At 40.3% G+C, this 20,867-nt stretch overlaps 1 protein-coding gene and 2 long non-coding RNA genes across 3 annotated transcripts; 1 reads left to right on the plus strand and 2 right to left on the minus strand.

The window, feature by feature from the left end:
• Window positions 1-10,063: 10,063 nt before the first annotated feature.
• On the minus strand, window positions 10,064-10,493 carry LOC117481592. The gene is made up of 3 exons (XR_004555787.1): window positions 10,452-10,493; window positions 10,282-10,387; window positions 10,064-10,182 (listed from the first exon to the last, which is right to left on the minus strand). It is a non-coding gene; the product is annotated as an uncharacterized LOC117481592 (long non-coding RNA).
• Window positions 10,494-10,806: 313 nt separating this feature from the next.
• On the minus strand, window positions 10,807-11,150 carry LOC117481495. Its single transcript, XR_004555782.1, has 3 exons — window positions 11,084-11,150; window positions 10,946-11,011; window positions 10,807-10,868 (listed from the first exon to the last, which is right to left on the minus strand). It is a non-coding gene; the product is annotated as an uncharacterized LOC117481495 (long non-coding RNA).
• A 6,332-nt stretch (window positions 11,151-17,482) lies between these two features.
• LOC117481117 lies at window positions 17,483-20,449 on the plus strand. Its single transcript, XM_034128660.1, has 8 exons — window positions 17,483-17,706; window positions 18,155-18,367; window positions 18,463-18,575; window positions 18,660-18,926; window positions 19,080-19,742; window positions 19,895-20,213; window positions 20,336-20,356; window positions 20,411-20,449. Exons 3-8 carry the CDS (start codon window positions 18,538-18,540, stop codon window positions 20,447-20,449), a joined length of 1,347 nt encoding a protein of 448 aa, XP_033984551.1. The 5' UTR covers window positions 17,483-17,706; window positions 18,155-18,367; window positions 18,463-18,537.
• Window positions 20,450-20,867: the final 418 nt, after the last annotated feature.

The raw sequence follows: 20,867 nt of genomic DNA on the forward strand, positions 1-20,867 counted from the left end.
TTACCTCCTGTTGAAGAAGGGCTTTCTTTTTAGCAGCATCGGATAATAAAACCTCTTTATGCTTAATGTTCTTTTGTCTTTCTAAATACACTTCTAGTTTATTTTGCTCCTCAGACAACCTGTCACACTGTTTCATTTGATTTAACAAGTCCAGGCTGCTCGCTTTCTCCTCTCTCTCCTTCTGTTCATTTTCATGATGTTTTTCCACTCTGTGAGTGGCAATGCTCTTCAGAGCCGCAGCCCTCTTCCCCTTCGCGTCCTTCTGCCGTTTTATCACTTTAGCCTCTGCCTCGCCTCGGCCACTTCCTTGGACAACTTCACCTTCTCTGTCTGGATTTTCTGAGCAGCCTGCTGTTTTATAGCATCTGCCAGTCTTTCTTTAACTATATCCTTAGGAATCTGCCTCTTCTTGAATTGTTCTGACTTCTCCTGTTTTCTCTGCTGCAGCACTTCCTCTATGTCAGTCTGAACACGTTTAGTTTCCTTATCCTTCATGTTCAGTTTTTCAATTTCCCTTTGTCTTAGCCAGTTTTTTCTATAGATTTCCTCTTTGTGAAGTTTTAGTTTTTTATCCTTTGTCTCCAGTTCTTTTCGTTGCTCATCTCTAAGCTTCTGTTGATGCTGTTCATCGAGGGCCCGGAGTTGGTCTCTTTCTTCCTTCTCCTGCTGTCTCTCCTCTTCTCTCAACAGCTTCTTCTGCTTGGTCTGCTTAATAAGCTCGTCTTTCAGAGCCAGATTATCACGGCGTCTCTGACGAGTTTTGTCTTCTTCTTTTCTCTGAGCATCAATACATATCTGACGCATCTCTTGTTCCTTCTCCCTTCTCTGTTGGTCAGCCTTCCTCTCTCTTAGACGCAGCCATGGCTGCATTGTCATTTCTTATTTTTTCTTTTAAGAGGTCGCTATTGAACTTTCTGACATCTTCATTCTGGAAGAACCTCTTATCATTGGCTGCGTCAAGCGCTCGCTGCCAGTCCTTTCTCTTGAAATCCACCTCATCAGCCGTCTCAGACCTATAGTCCTCCTCTGCCTGTTTCCGCATCATTATTTGTTCCCGCCGCTTCAATATGCAGCCTTTGTAGATTGGATGGGCCATTTCAGTTTGTTCTGTGTTGTCGTGTTGTGTTGGGAAAATACTGTCTGTACAACCTGTGTTGTGTCTCAAATAACTGCGGAACTCAAGACTCCTATAAGAATTTGGTTCAGACAATTTCAAAGCCATTAATGACATCATCGCACAACCCTGTCTCCTAGAAATTACGTTCCCACAAAACTAAACTGCATTCTCAAATACGTTTTGCAAGAAACGTATTTCCTTCCACGTTACGTTTGTTATGAACATATCTTAAATACGTTTATTTTCTACATATCTTCTAGAAACCTATTTTCTCTCACATGACGTTTGTTATGAACGTATCTTAAATACGTTTGCTTTCTACCTATATTTGCCATTTCTTTTCTAGCTTATAATAATGATAATAGTCATTTATTAATATCATTTTAGAGCAAACTTATTTTCGCGCTGGCTGGCGGCTGACTTTTCAGTTGACCAAATCCGTTATTATGCTGGTTAATGGTTAATAATCACAATATTGTTTGTAGTCGTTTCATACAGCATTCTCAATTACGTTTAATTTTGTCCCACGTTACGTTTGTTCTGAACATATCTTAAATACGTTTATTTTCTACATATCTTCTAGAAACCTATTTTCTCTCACATGACGTTTGTTATGAACGTATCTTAAATACGTTTGCTTTCTACCTATATTTGCCATTTCTTTTCTAGCTTATAATAATGATAATAGTCATTTATTAATATCATTTTAGAGCAAACTTATTTTCGCGCTGGCTGGCGGCTGACTTTTCAGTTGACCAAATCCGTTATTATGCTGGTTAATGGTTAATAATCACAATATTGTTTGTAGTCGTTTCATACAGCATTCTCAATTACGTTTAATTTTGTCCCACGTTACGTTTGTTCTAAACATATCTTAAATACGTTTGCTTTCTACCTATCTTTGACATTTCTTTTCTAGCTTATAATAATGATAAAAGTAATTTATTAATATCATTTTAGAGCACACATTTGAAATCGACGATCGGGCTTGATATCCTATGGTTAAATTAAAATCAGTAGGCGAGGCTGTAATTTCGCCAGCTGCGAGGCAGAGTTTTAACATGCCAAAAAGCTGCTGTGTCGTTTATTGCACCTCAAACACCTCAAACTTCCTCTAAGGACAGCAGAAGAGCTCTGTGGCTTCAGGCTTGATCGCCGTTCAAATGACAGCGTTGGTTTCCCCAAAAGTGGGTGGGGCTGTGACGTAATTTTACTCTCATCTATTATTCAAAACCCATTCTATTTAATCCAAACGTAAATTACATGCCAGTGTTTTATCTTTTTATTAAGCGATTTGTTTATGTTGTTTAACTCATAGATATATATAAACATATGTTTTTATATATATCTATGGTTTAACTGGGAATGTTTTCACATTGAACCGGAAGTACGTCACTTCACTTTGTCTTCTTCGTCCCTTTTACGTTCCAGACAATGCATGGTTCAGCGTAACAGACTGAACAGCGACCCCAGGTGTGTCTACATTGGAATTACATCTTCATTACTGAAGGAAAAATACTTTACCTTGTGTTTGTTAACTGGGTTTTTAATGCAGTTGGCTTTTCTTAATGGTTACAATATTGCTATGAGTTACAGTATATATCTGAAGCAAATTATGTTTCTGAAGATGTGTAGTCAATTCCACCCTTCAATGTAGCATAAATGTGAACTCTCATTACAGGAACAATACCGGAAACAGACGTAGGAAAGATCCTCAGCTCGCTGATTGGATGTTTTAGCCGCAATGCACGTTGGGATATGGTGTTTATGCGATGTGAAATCCGAAAACATTAAAAAAAAAATATAATAATACTTTATTCTGAGTGTTCTTGCTTTTCTCTTTGAAAGTCATCACATAACGGCATTGTAATACACGGTTCGGCTACATTAAATATTACACATCTGCCATAGTTCTTTATTTATAGAGCCCTGATGAGAAGACTTCTGGACTGAAGTTCTGGAAGAACTGCCGCCGAAACTGAATACGTGTCGTGGATCATAAATATATCAACAATTAAACAACATCTTACATTTCTTTTCACAAAATACGTCTCCTTGCAGTATCAATACTAATACGGCTGACTTTTTATATTTGATCCAATTGGTAGATAGGTTATATTTACACCATAACGGTGCACAGCTGATAGAAAAGGACTTGTAGTTTTTACAAGATATTACTGATTTCTTTGAATATAAGAATGTAAATACTGAGTTGAGAGAATAGTCAGGGGATTTGGGTGATGGGAGACACATCTATGGAATCACAATTTCAATAGCTTACCATTAAATGACGGATATACCTTTCTGTCTGTGATGTTTTACAAATCAGATATTAATGTGTAGAAGTAAACATGAGAAATAATATAGCAATATCCTGTTACAATTATGTAAAAACATGAATAAAATACACATCTTCAGATGTTATACATACATAAGTGTCCTACACTAATAATACAAAGTTATTATTAGTATACTGTGTGTACCTTGTGTGCACCGCCTAGTGGTTAAAGCACGTTATTTAATCAATTTTTGTTGAATAATGTTATTTTTTGGTGAATAATGTTATTTGATGAATAAACTATTAAGAGTACATACTTTCATAGGGGGAAAGTAGAAGGTCAATGATAGAAATATAGAATATAAAAAACTCAAGAAGATACTGTAAGTGATCTCTACAATAAAACAGTTTAGTGCCTGATGTACAAAGATATTAATATGAGGATGTGCAAAACAGACCAAAACTAATTAACCTTTATTAACACATTAAACAATACTTTAGGTTTTCTTTCAAATAAGAAAATAAGCTTTGGGGGTATCTATCTTACAGATAAATATTAAGCCTGACAAAGTTACTTAGCGTCTAATATATTGCTTTCCTGCAATGTTAACTGTGTTGAAGCACTTATTTTAACTGATATTATATATATATTAATTATACTCTTATGTATGTAGATAGTATAAGACCTGTGCAGAATTTGGTTTAATGGTGGAGGAATACACACATATTGATAGATGTCTTGTAATGCACTGTTGAGGAACCTGTTGACCCCAAGTTTTTCATTAATTGCATAACTTCAACATCGTTGGTGTATATGATATGTCAATAAACCTTAGAAAATCTTGAAAGGGATGTTGCAAAATAGCCATTATATACAGTTTTTAATTAACTATTAGTAGAGAATAACGAGTAATGAATATACTTTATAGAGATCTGCAGATAAATGTTTAGTCTTCTCAAGCACCAACTAATATCTCTCCTGATTGTTGGCACTTGACAATCACCTTTCCCTGAATTTTACTCAGGTGTAACTAAAGTCTGCTTTAAGGGTTTGTTTATATTTCACATCATTAATCAGAATCTGCAAAGTAACTAAAATAAATGTAGTGGAGTAAAAATACCAGGTTAACCTCTGAATTGTAGTGGAGTAGAATTCCAAAGTAACAATGAGCTGGAATGGGGTATATATTAATGCTTCCCATTATGGGACACAAGCGATTTTCACCCATTTATTAATTACATGTTTTACATTTGTACACACCAATTTGTTTCCTATCCCCTAAACCTCCAGGGCTGTACACAGTTTAATACTGTCAACTTCTAATTTTGGGAAAACGAAAACGTCTTTTAAAACTACAATTCCCAGTAGAGGACGCTATAGAACATGTGCGAAACACAATAGCCAGCATTTGTAGTTCTGGGGGGGCCTTCGAGTCCAGTTTTGGAAAGTCTTTCGTTCCATTTCAAAGAGCTGTTTGGCGCTCGGCGTAACCTTGGCGCACTGCCACTCCAACATCCAATCCCAGAGCTTGAAGATTAATCACGGGGTTTGTCAACAGAACTGTAGTCCCAAACGATAGCTGGGGATTATGGGTAATGTAGTGTCTTCGGCCATCCTAAACTCTGATTCTTTTTTCGGATTTCATATCGCATTAACACCATATCCCGACGTGCATTGCGGCTAAAACATCCCAATCAGCGAGCTGATGATCTTTCCTACGTCACTTTACAGCCCTGCTCACTTTTGGGGGAAAACCAGCTGTCATTTGAACGGCGATCAAGCCTGAAGCCACAGAGCTCTTCTGTTGTATACTGTCCTTTCTTCTTAGAGGAAGTACAGAAACACGTAACTCTGGATTTGTTTTTAATGTTTGAGGTGCAATAAACGACACAGCAGCTTTTTGGCATGTTAAAACTATTATTTTCTGCCTCGCAGCTGGCGAAATTACAGCCTCGCCTACTGATTTTAATTTAACATAGGATATCAAGCCCGATCGTCGATTTCAAATGTGTGCTCTAAAATGATATTAATAAATTACTATTATCATTATTATAAGCTAGAAAATAAATGTCAAAAATAGGTAGAAAGCAAACGTATTTAAGATATGTTCAGAACAAACGTAACGTGGGACCAAAATACGTTTCTTGTTAAACGTAATTGAGAATGCTGTATGAAACGACTACAAACAATATTGTGATTATTAACCATTAACCAGCATAATAAACGGATTTGGTCAACTGAAAAGTCAGCCGCCAGCCAGCGCGAAAATAAGTTTGCTCTAAATGATATTAATAAATTACTATTATCATTATTATAAGCTAGAAAATAAATGGCAAATATAGGTAGAAAGCAAACGTATTTGAGATACGTTCATAACAAACGGCATGTGGGAGAAAATAGGTTTCTAGAAGATATGTAGAAAATAAACGTATTTAAGATATGTTCATAACAAACGTAACGTGGAAGGAAATACGTTTCTTGCGAAACGTATTTGAGAATGCAGTTTAGTTTTGTGGGAACGTAATTTCTAGGAGACAGGGTTGTGACCCCTACACCACATACTGCTGCCATGGCACTGCACCCTCCTCATTGAAATAGGAGCAGAAGTTCTCCCGTAGTTGGAGCGACTCTGCGTGTGGCATTGTTGGAGCCCATCCTTGGTACATCACACAGGGTTGGAGTATCTGGAGCTTCATCCGTGGACTCCTCGACAGATGTGCGTGATTTCCTTCCTGTTGTCTTCCTGCAGAGGAAGTTGTGCAACACACAGGTGGCCTTCACACACAAACTCTGTTACCTCCGGGCTGGTGGTAATGACACGCCCTGAACATTCTCCACCGAGATGAGAGGATGCCAAACGCACATTCAACCACCAACCTGGCCCGGCTGAGGCGGTAGTTGAACATCCTCCTTTCGTGTGTGATCTGGCGTCCAAGGAATGGACGCAGCAGGTTGTCCAGCAGCGGAAAAGCCTCATCTCCAACAAACACATGGGGAAGAAGGCCCAGCCGCTCTGCTCCTGGGATGACGGTGTCAGGAGGTAGCTGCAGACTGCCATCTCGGAGGCTCTCTCCAAAGCGGAATTCCGCAGGCTCCCACTGTCGCTGCTCCTTCCAAAGCCTCCAACATCCACTACCCTGAAGAGGTACTGGGCATCCACGACAGCCAGTAGTACCAAGGAGTGGCTGGACTTATAATTGAAGTAGAGGGAGGGACCCAGAATTTGCCGGAGCCTGGATCACCACGTGCTTCCCATCAATGGCACCAACACAATTTGGAAAGTTCCAGATCTCCTGAAACTCAGCAGCGATGGCTCTCCAGTCCTCCATCTGTGGTACCGGCATGGTCTCCTCAACCAGGGATGACGATGTCAGGTGGTAGCTGCAGACTGCCATCTCGGAGGCTCTCTCCAAAAGCGGAATTCCGCAGGCTCCCACTGTCGCTGCTCCTTCCAAAGCCTCCAACATCCACTACCCTGAAGAGGTACTGGGCATCCACGACAGCCAGTAGTACCAAGGAGTGGCTGGACTTATAATTGAAGTAGAGGGAGGGACCCAGAATTTGCCGGAGCCTGGATCACCACGTGCTTCCCATCAATGGCACCAACACAATTTGGAAAGTTCCAGATCTCCTGAAACTCAGCAGCGATGGCTCTCCAGTCCTCCATCTGTGGTACCGGCATGGTCTCCTCAACCAGGGCAGTCCAGATGGCACCCGCAACCTCCCTGACGATGACAGCCACTGTTATATAACCGACCCTATAGCTGAATGCTATGGTCCTGTATGAGTCACCAGGTACCTGAGAAAAAAGTAATATACATGATTTAAAAATAAAACACACACACACACACACACACACACACACACACACACACACACACACACACACACACACACACACACACACACACACACAATTTAAAATGTGTGCCTCTACTGTGACATGTCTCCATGCTTTAAAAAGCTCTTTATTTTCTCATACTGCCTGTGCTGCAGCACCTCTTTTCACCCTCTGTCTGAAACCAGAGCCCAGTCTGCTCTGATTGGTTAGCTGGCCGGTTCTGTTGTGATTGGTCAACCGCTTAGAGATGTCCCGCCCCCTAGCCTATCACGTACAATGTGTTGGAGCGCTAGCCAATAGGAAAATGAGTGATACATAGTGATGTCACTATGTTACAGACGTAAACAAAGGAGTCCAATGGAGGGCAGGGGTTTTAGCCTTTGCAGACCATTTACATGCACACAAACCAATATAACGCAGTAGAAGGGAAACCCCAAAAAGCCTGTATACACAAGGCGTCTTTAAGGATCAAAACAATCAGCACCAGTGTTTCTAATACACAGAGAGACACACAAAAACGATAAACTTGTGGTTTTCTTCATAGGAGGAAAACAAGGTAGAGATCAGTACGTGCACGTTGCAAATGCTAGGACCTGGATTGCTGCTGAAGACCACTGCAGACAATTCTACACAGACCTGGCCAGTGTGAGGAATGATGCAGAGTATCAGATCATCAGGGAAGTAGCCGGGGACCAGCAAGTGTGGGTTGGCCTCTTCAGGGACATCTGGGTGTGGTCGGACCAGACATTATCCTCATTCAGATACTGGAAAACAGGCAAAGCTGTTTATACTCCATCTGACGGAAACTGTGGAGCTTTGATGAAGAGTGTTTCTGGACGATGGGGAGAACGGCTACGTGCAGAAAAACACCCGTTCCTCTGTAAATGTGGTGAGTTCTTCAATTTGATTCTTTCATATTCCCTGTTTAGTTCATTTTTTGAGCTCATAATCTAAATTATTTTATTATTTGTGAGAACAGGTGAACATACAGTATATGTCCATACAATAGTGTGTGTGTGAGCTTAAAGGTAGGGTAGGTAAGAATGGAGAAACTAGCTCGAGTAAGCTAGAATTTGAAAGTACACAACCGAAATAAATCTGCCCCTTCCTTCAGACTTCCTTACAGAGCCCCTCCTCCAACACACACGAACGCGCACATGACCAATGAGGGCACGAGATAAGTTTGTGCACGAGATGGAAGGCTGACAGGCAGGTAGGCCATCCAATTATCTGCCGCGGGCCGAGGCAGATGATTGGTCGTGCTTTTTACAGCGCCACGGCTTCCACAGATGAAATATTTGCATATATTTATTGCCAAAGCATTTAATTTGTTCATTGCTATCAGGATGTTAAGAGCATTCCATGGAATATAACAACAAGTGTTTCTGAAGTGAATTACCTTTAACTGTGTGTATTAAACAGGAATGTTCTGTGAGCTCAGATTTTATTTCTGCTTTTTTCAACTGTAGTATGTGTTTCATTGTTGGTGTGTAGGCTACTGCCTGATGATGCTTCATGAAAGGCAGGTTTTCCTATCAATAAAATCTCTGAGAAAAGGACACATTTTAGACCCTAAATATCTTGGTTTCTTCATATCTAAGGTCACATTGTTCAGTTGTCTTACAGACAAAAACATCTTATTGGTTATTATTTTTCTTTTCTTTTGTATTTATTGCCATTTGATCTTGAGGTAATCCAAAAGTAAGAGAACGTTCTATATGTTGATACTCTGATTTTATAGCAAATCGCTGAATAAAGCAGAGTTTATAAACTACTCTGTCTTTTCCGGTCATGATGGAATTAATGAAATATTTTGTGTCTCTCATTATATCAGGTCTCACTATGATGCATTTGAAAATGACTATCAGCTCACAGGACGCAGTGCTGGAAGAAAACCTTCCTGCAATGAAGAATGACCTCTTGATTCAAGTGAGTCCAAGGTCCCATTTTAAGTGTTGCAATAAAACATAGATGACATTTTGGATTTAAGCCAAATATGGCCATCTTCCTTGTCAAGATAAAAATCCAATAACAATCTGTCCCGTTTTTTAAACTGATGCAAATCATTATTTTCATAAGCTCCACTCCAGTCAACAGGCTTGTAGTAATGCACCTAAAGCTTTTTTTGATGGCCAAACATGCCAGAGGAAGAATAATTATTGCACTTTAGCCGTTTAAGGAGTAGTTTGTCCCAATACACAGTACTGTATGTCAAATGCAAGTTGCCAAAAATACCATGAAGTCCTACTGAATTTGGTCGCATATTGTAGTATGAAAACGTGCATAGTATTCGACCCACCATCTTCGGTGCTACGGAGAAGACATCACATTGACTGAAACCCTGAGAGAGAAGCAGAGCTCTCCATCTGTGGCGAGCATTAGCTCACATATTTTTACTTTAACGGTCCCCTATTATGTGTGTGTGTGTCTAAAATGTGCAGGCTTTGCAAAAATAATCGTCGTTTACAGATGGCTCCCGAACACATATCATGTGGTACCACAGAGTGCACCCAGTGCACTCAATCTTAAAAGAAACAGAAAAAAACACATGTTAGAATATTGACAAACCTTTTTTTTAAGGTTAACATCACTCATCCAGAGTAAGCAGTAATAAAGTTGTTTACATTTAATTAAACAAGCAATGTATAGGTTGGGATCTTAGCTGTTATCCTTTCTGTTTAGAGTCCGTGCTCAGAAGTTTCTTCAACTGCTCCAGTGTCCTCCCACAGTGCAAAGACATGCAAGTTTGGTGAATTAACGTAAACATTTTCAATACCTGTTATAGTGAGTGTTCACCCAGTGATGTAGAGGATAACCAATCCAGGGTGTATCCCAGTCTTCCAGACAAATGTTGGTCTGGAAATTAATACAACTTCTTACCCATTGGTCAACCTTAGGCCCTGAGTTACGTTCCCCACAGGCCCGACACAGCTGGGATAGGTCATCTGTAAAAACAAAGAAAAAGATAAGAAATACAGGCATTAAGGTAGTGAAATGCCAAACAAGACACAATATTTCTGTTTCCCTGGTCTAGTCCTTTATACCTGAGTTTTTCACAAGAGCCATTGCCATCTGGAACCTCATTGAGGCCACTCCTTCCAGGTCCACTGGGTACTGGACCTTTTCTTTGAGCAGTATTTGCTCTGCAAGCTTAAAAAGGTCTGTGATTAGTATCTTCGTATTTTTTTTGAAATTACAGATGAGTAAATGTTACCTTGCAAATGAACACACCACATGAAGTGGAATCCTGCTGGATTGGGTGAGTGAGGGTTGAGCAGGCCCATCTCCCAACCGAAGGTCTTTTTTTTCCGGACCAGCGATCTACACAGGAAACAGATAGATTGGGTTTTATATATAAGCCCAAGTAAGATACTTTTATAAGTCAAGAAGAGCTGAATGTTCACACATGACAATCTAATGGTATTCAAGTAAACAGTAGTAATCAGGAAAATGATTTATGTGGCTTTGTGTTGCTCCCCCTTAATATAATCCAAAATCATGAATATGTCTAGTAAAGACATTAGAGCTTATATTTTATTCACCTTGTTAAATCTTTACATCTGCTTAACTGCTTTTCCTTGGCCCCGAATGGGTCCAAGAACAGTGACCGGTTCTCGTTCAGATACATGATCTATGGAAGTGCAAAGAAAGTATTAAAGTGTTAAATAAATAAAAATGTCTTGACCATTAACATTTTAGATTACTTACAATGAGGGTCCAGTGTGCCCCGTCACAGACAGCTCCGGCTGCCACCTCATGTTTTGACAAGTCCAACTGAAAAATATTTGTACATACATCAGTACATATGTTCAAATAAACACTTATTTCTAGTCCTACTCCACTCACCTTTCTTAACCCTCCCTTGTGGGTTCCTTGCCAGAGGGAAGTCATCAAATACGAATCAAAAATGAATACCCCAAGCTTTGGCCCCAATCCACGACAGATAGGCATTCACAATCTATAAATACAACAGTATCTTTTTAACCAATTTGCTAGAGAATTATCAGTTTGCATACGTACATTTTTCTTAGAAAGTAGGCTTACTTCTCCCTCCAACTCCTTTCCCGGGGCCAAGACCAAAAGATCTTCACTGTAGACCTTGTATGGGCCATACTTGGCCCACAGCGTCTCCTTCCTCCTCCCTGCCCATATGTCTCGGATTACTGTAAAAAGAAAACATGTCAGTTATTAATGAAATGCATACTTTGAGGTGTACTTTGTGTCAGTTTACTTACAAGTCTCTTCATCAGACGGAGCCATGCTCTTGGTGGATGTGGAGGTGGTTGTGGAGGTGGTTGTGGGTGTGGGTGTGGATGTGGAGGTGGGTGTGGAGGTGGAGGTGGGTGTGGGTGTGGAGGTGGAGGTGGATGTGGGTGTGGGTGTGGATGTGGAGGTGGAGGTGGAGGTCAGTGGACCAGCCAGACGAGAAGGATCCAACACTTTTTTTATTTTCGCAGGGATCCTCTCCTCTGGTGTGACATAATGCGACAGATGGTCAATGTTTATTTGCATTGTCTTTTCACCCTTGTCTGCCCCAATGTCCGCTATTTTCCCCTCAATTGTGACAATCCTGTATGGTCCCAACATGTCTGGCTCCAGCTTTCCCCCTTTTCGTTGTTCTAAACGTTTGTTCCTTTTTAGAACTAAATCCCCCACTTTAAAATGGTCGACTTGCCCATGGTCGAGTTTCCTTTTGCGGACCTTCTCTTGGCTTTTTTTGATGTTGGTGTCCACCTCTTTGAAAACTGCCTCCTGTCTTTTGAGTCCCTCGAACAGTTCCTCTTTTTCCACCAAGCTACGGACTTTGTCTTCTGTTATCTGCCACAGAAAACCATTAGAATGTAGAGAAAACATAGATGTTTGAAATAAAAAACATTCTAAAGGATGAGAACATTAGCAGATCTTACTTCGTACTTCTCGGGCACCTCTGACGGGTACCTCGCCTCCCTCCCAAACATGAGATAGTACGGACTGAATTTTGTGGTCAACTGAGGCTTAGTCCTTAGAGCAAACATCGTCCCTTGAAGGAGTTGGTCCCATAGTTTCGGCTGACCTGCCACCAGTTTGTTCAGGGACCTAAATTCAGGTAAAGTACAAACACAAGAAGGTCGAAAAGAAATTGGTTTCTAATATATGATGAAGCTGCTGATTTATTTACTCTTGTTGTTTTAGGTATCAATTCTGATTAGTTAATATAGGAACAGTAATGTTTGTTATGCTATGAACAAATATACCTTTGTATTGTGCCATTTGATTTTTCTACCAGCCCATTGGTTTGTGGGTGGTATGGCGAGCACAGGCTTCTTTTGATGCCAAGCCTCTCACAAAGGTTATAGTTGATCTTGAAGTGAACATTGGGACAAACAGGAAATAAGTTTGTTAGCATAGCACAGTTACATAATGGGGAGTCATAATTCTTCAAAGTAGTACCTTATTACAAAATTCCCCGCCTTGATCTGTTAGCAGTCTTTTAGGTGCACCAAATTTGTAAAATAAATCAATAATACACTTGGTCACCTCATCTGCTGTTTTATTTTTAAGTGGGTATGCCTCTGCCCATTTGGTGTAATAATCAACCATGACACAAATGTATTGATTGCCACCATCGGTTACTGTGAGTTTACCCACTAGGTCCATCCCGACAAGCTCCAGAGGCTCTGTTACCTGAGATGAAAAAAATACACATGAGCATTGCAGTACATTACTGTTGACATGTTTGAAAGCTGAAACTGTCTTCAAATGTTTCCTTGTACCTCTATAGGAGTGTACTCGACCTTCTCCTTGATAAAGGCCCTCTTTGACTGGCACTGGGGACACTGAAGAACCTGAACCAAAAAACACACTATAAACTTTTCTGTGTTGCACTTTTGTACCATAATGTGTAATTTACCTCATTATTTTGAACTCACCCACTTGCGGATATCCTCCTCCATGCCAGGCCAATAATATCTTTGAATTATAGCCTGATGTGTTTTTTCTCTTCCAAAATGTCCACCAATGTGGCTGTCATGGAATTCCTCAAATACATCATTGGCTTCTTTGGCTGACACCACGACCTTGGCGAGGTGCTCTGCAAACATTTTTTCCTCCTGCATATGTAGTGCAGTTCCCCATCTGGTATTGAAATGTCATAATTATACATGTATTGAGAGTGTTATCATAGCAGATGATGTTCTGAAGACCACATGTCTGACATTGTTACCTATAATCCTGAAGGTCTCTGCTCTTCGCTTGATAATAAACCTCTGTGTTCTATTCAAGCCATCAGGATAACTGTTGTGGATCAAAAAATCCATCAGTTCTTTTACAACTACTGAATCCATCCCCTCCTGTTTAGCCCTACAGCTAGCTCTCCCTCCAATACACACACACACACACACACACACACTCACAAGGACAAACACTCTATCACTACTCACTTACGCACAGCCGATCTTTCTCTATCTATCTCTATTGTATCTCTATCTCTATCTCTATCTCTATCTCTATCTCTATCTCTATCTCTATCTGTCTCTGTCTCGCTATCTATCTCTGTCTCGCTATCTATCTATCTCTCTCGCTATCAATTTCTCTCTCGATACTCACAAACCAAGAAAGTTGTGACACTTCCTCCGGTTTATATAGCCTAGACAATCTAGGATAGAAATAAATATATATAGCATGTATATATATAGCATGTATATATATAGCATGTATATATATATATATATATATATATATATATATATATATATGTATATACATATAAAATAACAATTTCATTATATGGATTCAACTTGTGTCCTGCTCGACTTTTCTGTGGTTTACCCGTTACTGTGACATATCAGCCATGGACGATTGTTTGTTTCATTCTAAGCTATCCAGCAAGGTTATTTTCATTTATTTTGTATTTTTTCTGCACAGTGTAGAGTCTTGTTGTTGTGATGAGAGGGATGGAGGTATTTAATAAAAACCTTACTCGCTGGAGAATAGCTACAGAAGTCCTGTCACAACTTAATCGGAGAGGATCACAGCTTGCCACGGATCTCGATGCTGCATTCGGGCTGTGAGTAAACAACTTGTGTCTTACTTTTAGGCTGTCTGAAGGTATGGACAGCTATCAAAGCTACTAAACATCACATTAACAACGATGTACAAATGAAAGTCGGAAACAAATATATATTTGAAATGATTTATTCACGTTTGCAATGTTTTGAACAGACATCCCCAGTCACCTCATTGTCATTGTGTAGTCCTCGCTGTACGCGTCCGGATATCGGCATCGCAACCACAACCTCACACACCAAGGGCGCCGGAAGCGGGCGGGCCAGGGGGCCATTGGCCCCCCCACTTTTGAGCCCTGCCCTACATTTTCGCAGCGGCGGATGCCGCAGAACACTGTACAAATCCCGTTTCAATAATTCCCCTCTACTCTAAAGTCGCATCTAAAACGCGATCTGATCTAGCTGTGTATATTTTGTTATTTGTTATTGTTATATTCAATCTCATTAGCTACAGGCATTTTTGAAGCTTGTAAAGGGAAGATGACAGCTCGCCTCTCACTCGCCACTCTGCTCTTCCACAGCGCCGCTTCCCCTCCCTCTGCTGAAATTATGAATGTAAGGCGTATAGTAATCATATATAACACGGCAGGGTCCGTTACAGTTTGTTTGTATCTGATTTCAAATAAACAAAGTCTTGGCTTTCAGAATATTAAACTTGTTTCGGCAAATTCAGATGATAAATACAACTTTGAAGCTTGTAACGGCATAATCACAAGCGGAGACCGGAGTAACTTGACGTCACAGCACGCATAAGAACAGCCGGTGTTTCTTGTGAGTGTTTTCCCCGGGAAACAAACACAATACACACACAAACGCAAAAATACACAAACACGTATACACACACTCGCGGGCTTCCCCCAGAACAGTAATCCAAACGAAAATATCTTCCCTCCGTTACTACTTTGATCATTTGCTCCGCTTCCAGAGGAGAGGAAACTTTAAAGGCCTTTTTCTCAAAATGATGACTCTGTAACAGTCATTATATAATGTGACATATTTTGCTTAATATTTGGGAGTACAAAAACTATCCTGATATCATTAGAAAGCTAGGAATCTCCTCTTTCCAACAGTGTATAGTATAGTTGACGCGAAGACACATTTTGAGTTGTATACACTGTATACAACTCAAAATGTGTCTTCGCGTCAATGCGACTGATTTCGATGGAGCAGGTTTGCATTAGGTAAAATAAAGCAGGCAGACATAACAGGAAGAATATGTAAATTTTAACCCAATCAAATAGGACATTGTCACACCATTCAAATGTATCCATGTAAATTACAACCAATAAAAAAGCTTAGATGTGTTTATTTGTTACGTTGTTTACTTTATTTGTTACGTTGTTCTGTGTGTGTCAGCCGTTAAACCAGATAGAAAAAATAGATACACTTGCAAACAAGTCAGAAGAACCAGCGCAGAAGAAAACTAAATACAGTCAATCTAAACTTACATTTAACAACTGGAAGGTCACATCCCTGACATCCACTTCTCCGGAGCCTGGACCTTCATCAATCATAGAAGAACCAGCGAAGCGAGAATAGATAAACCCAAAAGCAGCAGCTCTGCGGCCGCAGAGACTGTCAAAACCGCCGCCGCCGCCACCCCCACCGCCATCGTTGAATCGAAACAGGCTGGTTCTGACTGCATGGAGGTTTGTTGTCGGGACATTGAGGCGGGTAAAGCTGTACAGCTAACTGTCGAAAAAAAGGAGACCGCTAGATCGTCTGGGCAAAGAGAAAGGTACTTCAACGCAGAATGGTACAAAAACAGAGAGTGGTTAATTATTTGCAAAACCACTAAACGGGCCTTCTGTGAAATATGCAGATTTGCTGCTGTCAAACGGCTTGTAACTTTCTCAAAATGTGGAGATGATAGCTATGTTAATACCGGAGTTAATAACTGGAAAAAGTGCCCAAGCCTCCATGAACAGTTGTCTCTGACTGTACGATGGGTATCAGCTGATTATGTTGTCCATGAAGACTTCATAGTATGACTGTCCTAAGACTGACGCAGAATCAATAACCCACTGATAAACTGCGATGTTAACAACCTCATGATAACCTCATATGTTTTTAACTTAGGATCATAGGCTACCTGTGTTTAGTCTAGAAAAAGGTAATTGTGTGCATTTTATTATAAAGTTGTGTATATTTACAGACTGTTGCAAAAACTAATAAGCTTATAAACATAAGGTTTAAAACTAAAAGAGCTTTACAAAAAAGTAACACAATTAAAGATGTTTGGAGTTTTATTTTAGTTATTAATTTACATTTTTTTGTCAAAGAGATGCTGATTTGAAACCGTTGTAGTTACGGCATTTCCTGTTTCTGCCGGAGAGAGGGGAGTTTGTCCCAAAGCTTGCCGCTGTCTCTCTCCATCTGACAGGAGGGAGCCTCATGTGTCACTCCACGGAGTTCACTCCGTCACGGAGGGGGAGTGTGTCGGGCGTAGTTTGGGATTGGGCCATACACACGCACTTTTTTGGCCCCCCCACTTCTAAAATGAATCCGGCGCGCCTGTCACACACTGGTACTGAATGTGCATCAACGTTTTCCTATGGAGCCAAATATACCAAAAGATAAATGTAAACAACAGAAGAAGCGATCGAAATGTGTATTTCCTGGTTATTCGTGGCTCCTCAAAGTACACGCCCCTGACGCGTCTATCGTTTTTCCAACCCAGTTTAGATCCCACTTCCGCATTACGCAAGCATCGACACGGCGTTACGTCACAGCATCAACCTGGCGTCACATCCCTATGGTTACATCACTGCCTCACGCAACACACCCGCGAAATCTGAATCTGACAAGCGAAATACCGTCCTTTTAAACGCCGCATAATATACAATATACAATATAATAGTGCTTCTTTGTCAATATGACTGACGACCACACTTATGCAGTGCTGAGGTAATGTTAATTCATCATTTAATATTAATTCCTGATGGATATAAGAGGGATACATTAGCAAACATCTGTATATATAGCCTATATATATATATAATGTTTCGTTTTTTTGTTTGTCATCTAACATATTAACGTTTTGACCTTCTGTTTAGGATGTAAAGGTATCTATTTAATGTTTTATTTAAAGGTAGACATTTATAATATGTTATAAATGTCTATTTTGTTATATAATACAACATATAACATTTTGCCATGTAAAAATGAAATGTTGGGACATTTATAAAAATGTATTCCTTTACATAAAAGTGCTTTCCAGAGGTGTAAGAAGTGATAAGATCTTGTACTTGAGTAAAAGTACAAGTACCAGAGTGTAGAAATACTCAAGTATAAGTACTAAAGTATTAGCATCAGAATAGTACCTGAATAACTATAAGCTGTTTTTTTTGCTTTCATTTCAGACCTCGTGTTTTAGTGTGCTCTGGAGGCACACAGAACAATATAGAGGAGTACCCGCAGTTGAAGGTATCTGATAATAAGACCTATCTCTCAATACTATGATGAACATCAAATTACATTGAATGTGTTTGCTCATATCAATGCCTCACCTACACATCATCATCATCATCATCTAAACTATACCACTTAATAACAGACTTATTGTCCAGATAAAAGATAAGGCATTACAAAGAATAACATGCAAACACATGAAGTACATTTAAAGAGAATATAAACATGTTAGCATAACTATACCAATGTTTTAGGATTTTGAGGGTTGGATTTTTATTTTTCAGACTTTTTAAGCCTGCAAGTATAATGTGTATTCTACTCTAGTTCTAAGTAAAGTCAGTACATTTTAAACCTCATGGTCCTCTTTAGTTCTTCAGATCATGGCAAAACTCTTACTGGTATTCTGAGCTGACACAGTATTATGTGTGTGAATTTGAATGAATAGTTGTCTGTTTCCTTGTAGGGTTGGCTACCAGGTGAGTTCAGATACCACGTGTGCCAGTATGAAGAGGTGGTTTCACTGGGGGACCACACTGGTTTTGAGGCCACTTTGAGGCTGGATGTCCACACTGTGGAACAGGTCAAGGAGTGGGTACAAAAGCTGAAGGGGTCATCAGGGGTGACATGGAGGGTGGATGTTACCCGACCCAGGTTGGGGAAGCGGGTGCTTTTCAAAGTAAGTGTTGTCTTGTTGATATTTCTTGAAGTTACCTTTTAATTATCCTTTTTACTTTGACCTGTAATATAATAAATCTGCTTTATTTTGTTCAGGCAAGTTATAAGTGTCAGCATAGGGTGAACCCGAGAGCAGCCAAAAGCAGCAAGAACACCTGCTGTCAAGCAAAAATGCACACGACACTCAAGAGTACTCGTGGGGAAATGAAGTGAGTTTACTGATCCACATACTTATTATTTCACGTTTTGCTTTTTTTACATAATATTGATATATATATTGATTTATGTTATAGGACCGAAGACCCACACATGCCTGACCTACCATTTAAGGTTATTCTAATAAACAGGCACAACCACAATCTTTTTGTTGCGGACGCCATCCGCCACCGAGATGTTGGGTTAAAGGCAAACAACATACTCACAGGGCTCTTTGAAATTGGCCACACTCCAACATCTGCACTGGCGGTCCTGAAACACGACCTCCAAATGGAGTATGGGCAGCGTTATGTGTACGTGTCGGCCAACAGGGAGATTTGCCCCGACCTGCCTTATGTACAGAGGTGGGTATCACATCTGGAAACATGGTCAAGATACCTACTACCCACTATATAAATAACGATGCAATAAAAACTATGATGTATTCAGTGAATACAAATACGCTTTTCTACTGCATGTAAGTGACACCCATACCAACTAATTCATTTTCTACCCAGACTGTTCCACAAGGTGTGTAGGGAGGAGTATGGCACGCAAACAGGTCCCACGATGTTGGCAGCGCTCAAGCTTCAAGTGGAGAGTTACAACAATAAGTGTAATGACACCTGTGCTCTCCTGGGAACAACTTCCCAGGGAGCTCCTCTTGTGGTTGTGTGTTCTCCACTCATGAAGAAAGTGCACCAACTGAAGCACAGTGGGGAGCTGTGCTTCATAGATTCCTCAGGGAATATGGACAGGGAGAACTGCAGGGTATTCCTCCTCCTGACCCACAGCTGTGCAGGTGGCCTCCCTCTGGGCATTCTCCTCTGCCAGTCTGAGGATGAGCAGACTATTGCTCAAGGGCTGGAACAGCTCAAACAAGTTGTTGGAGAGAAGGGCTTTGCTGGCAGAGGACACGAAGGGCCACAACTGGTCATCACAGATGACTGTAGGGCAGAGAGGGGAGCTCTGGGAAAAGCATTTCCTAAGGCCACACTTCTCCTGTGCTCCTTCCATCTGCTACAAGCAGTTTGGAGGTGGCTGTGGAGCAAGGAGAGTGGGGTCACTCACGGAGACAGACCGGCACTTTTTGCCATTGTAAAAGAGATGCTTTACTGTCAGGAGATAGGCAGTGTGGATAGGCTTTACAGCGAGGCAAGAGGGCATCCAGTTGTAGCCAGGTTAGTGTTTAATGCAGACAAGTTAGTGATGTTTTGTTTAGCCATATGAGAGAAATTGACTTATTCTTATCAAATAACATCCAACACCCAATGTAATGAAGTGATTAAGCTTTACTGTTTGGATAATTTTTTCTTTTTTTAACCAATTGCAGGTATGAAAAGTTCCTCAGGTACTTGGACCGACTGTACGCCAGAAGAGAGTGTTGGGCCCTCAGTTATAGAGGCAGTTTCCTCACCAGAGGAAACAATACCAACAATTTTGCAGAAGCGGCAATGCGTGTCCTCAAGGACAAAATACTGCAGAGGACAAAGGCCTTCAACCTTCCTCAGCTGTTTGATCTGCTGACCTCGAGGCTGGAGACCTATTATGAGGCACGCATTGTTGATGTTGCCCTTGGACGCTGGGAATCATTCCAGCGAGCAAAATTCCTCCCCCAAGATGGCAACATTGCAGCATTGCATATTCAGCAGGTAATGGATATAACAGCTGAAAAAACATAATATGCTATAGGTTTATCACTACAGAATCAATATGCACATATGTCACTTGTGTAACAAATACATTTATCCTTGTTTGACTTGTGATTTTGCAGATTGAGGACAAGAAGTTTGTGGTACACAAACTTATGATGTAGACATGGATTTGGAGCTGTGTTCTTGCCCTGCAGGACAAACAGGAGCGCCTTGCAAACACCAGGCAGCAGTGATGAAACATTACAGCTGTTTGTCACACTCCTTTCTACCAATAAATCCAGAGATGAGAGCAGAGCTGATGAAACTGACATCGGCAGGTAAAGTCAATATTTTAACAATAACTGGTGTAATGAGACTGCCAACATTTCATGTTTTGATTACAAGATAAAGGATATACACTGTTTAGTTTTTAATTAATGTTGATCCCTTAATGTTTTATAGAAACCATCTCTTTGGATTTCCTCCAACCCCTCAGACTTGAAAGGCAATCATGTCAGTCGTTTAGAAGTAAGTAATACACAAAACTTACATTAATAATGGTGTAATTATATAAAATAATTGAAACTTTAAATCAAAATAACAAAGTAGTTCTATATTATCCATGTCCATCACTAATACCATGTGGGACACACATAATTGATGTATCTCTTG

This window comes from Trematomus bernacchii, unplaced genomic scaffold, assembly GCF_902827165.1.
Source record: "Trematomus bernacchii unplaced genomic scaffold, fTreBer1.1, whole genome shotgun sequence".
NCBI lineage: Eukaryota > Metazoa > Chordata > Actinopteri > Perciformes > Nototheniidae > Trematomus > Trematomus bernacchii.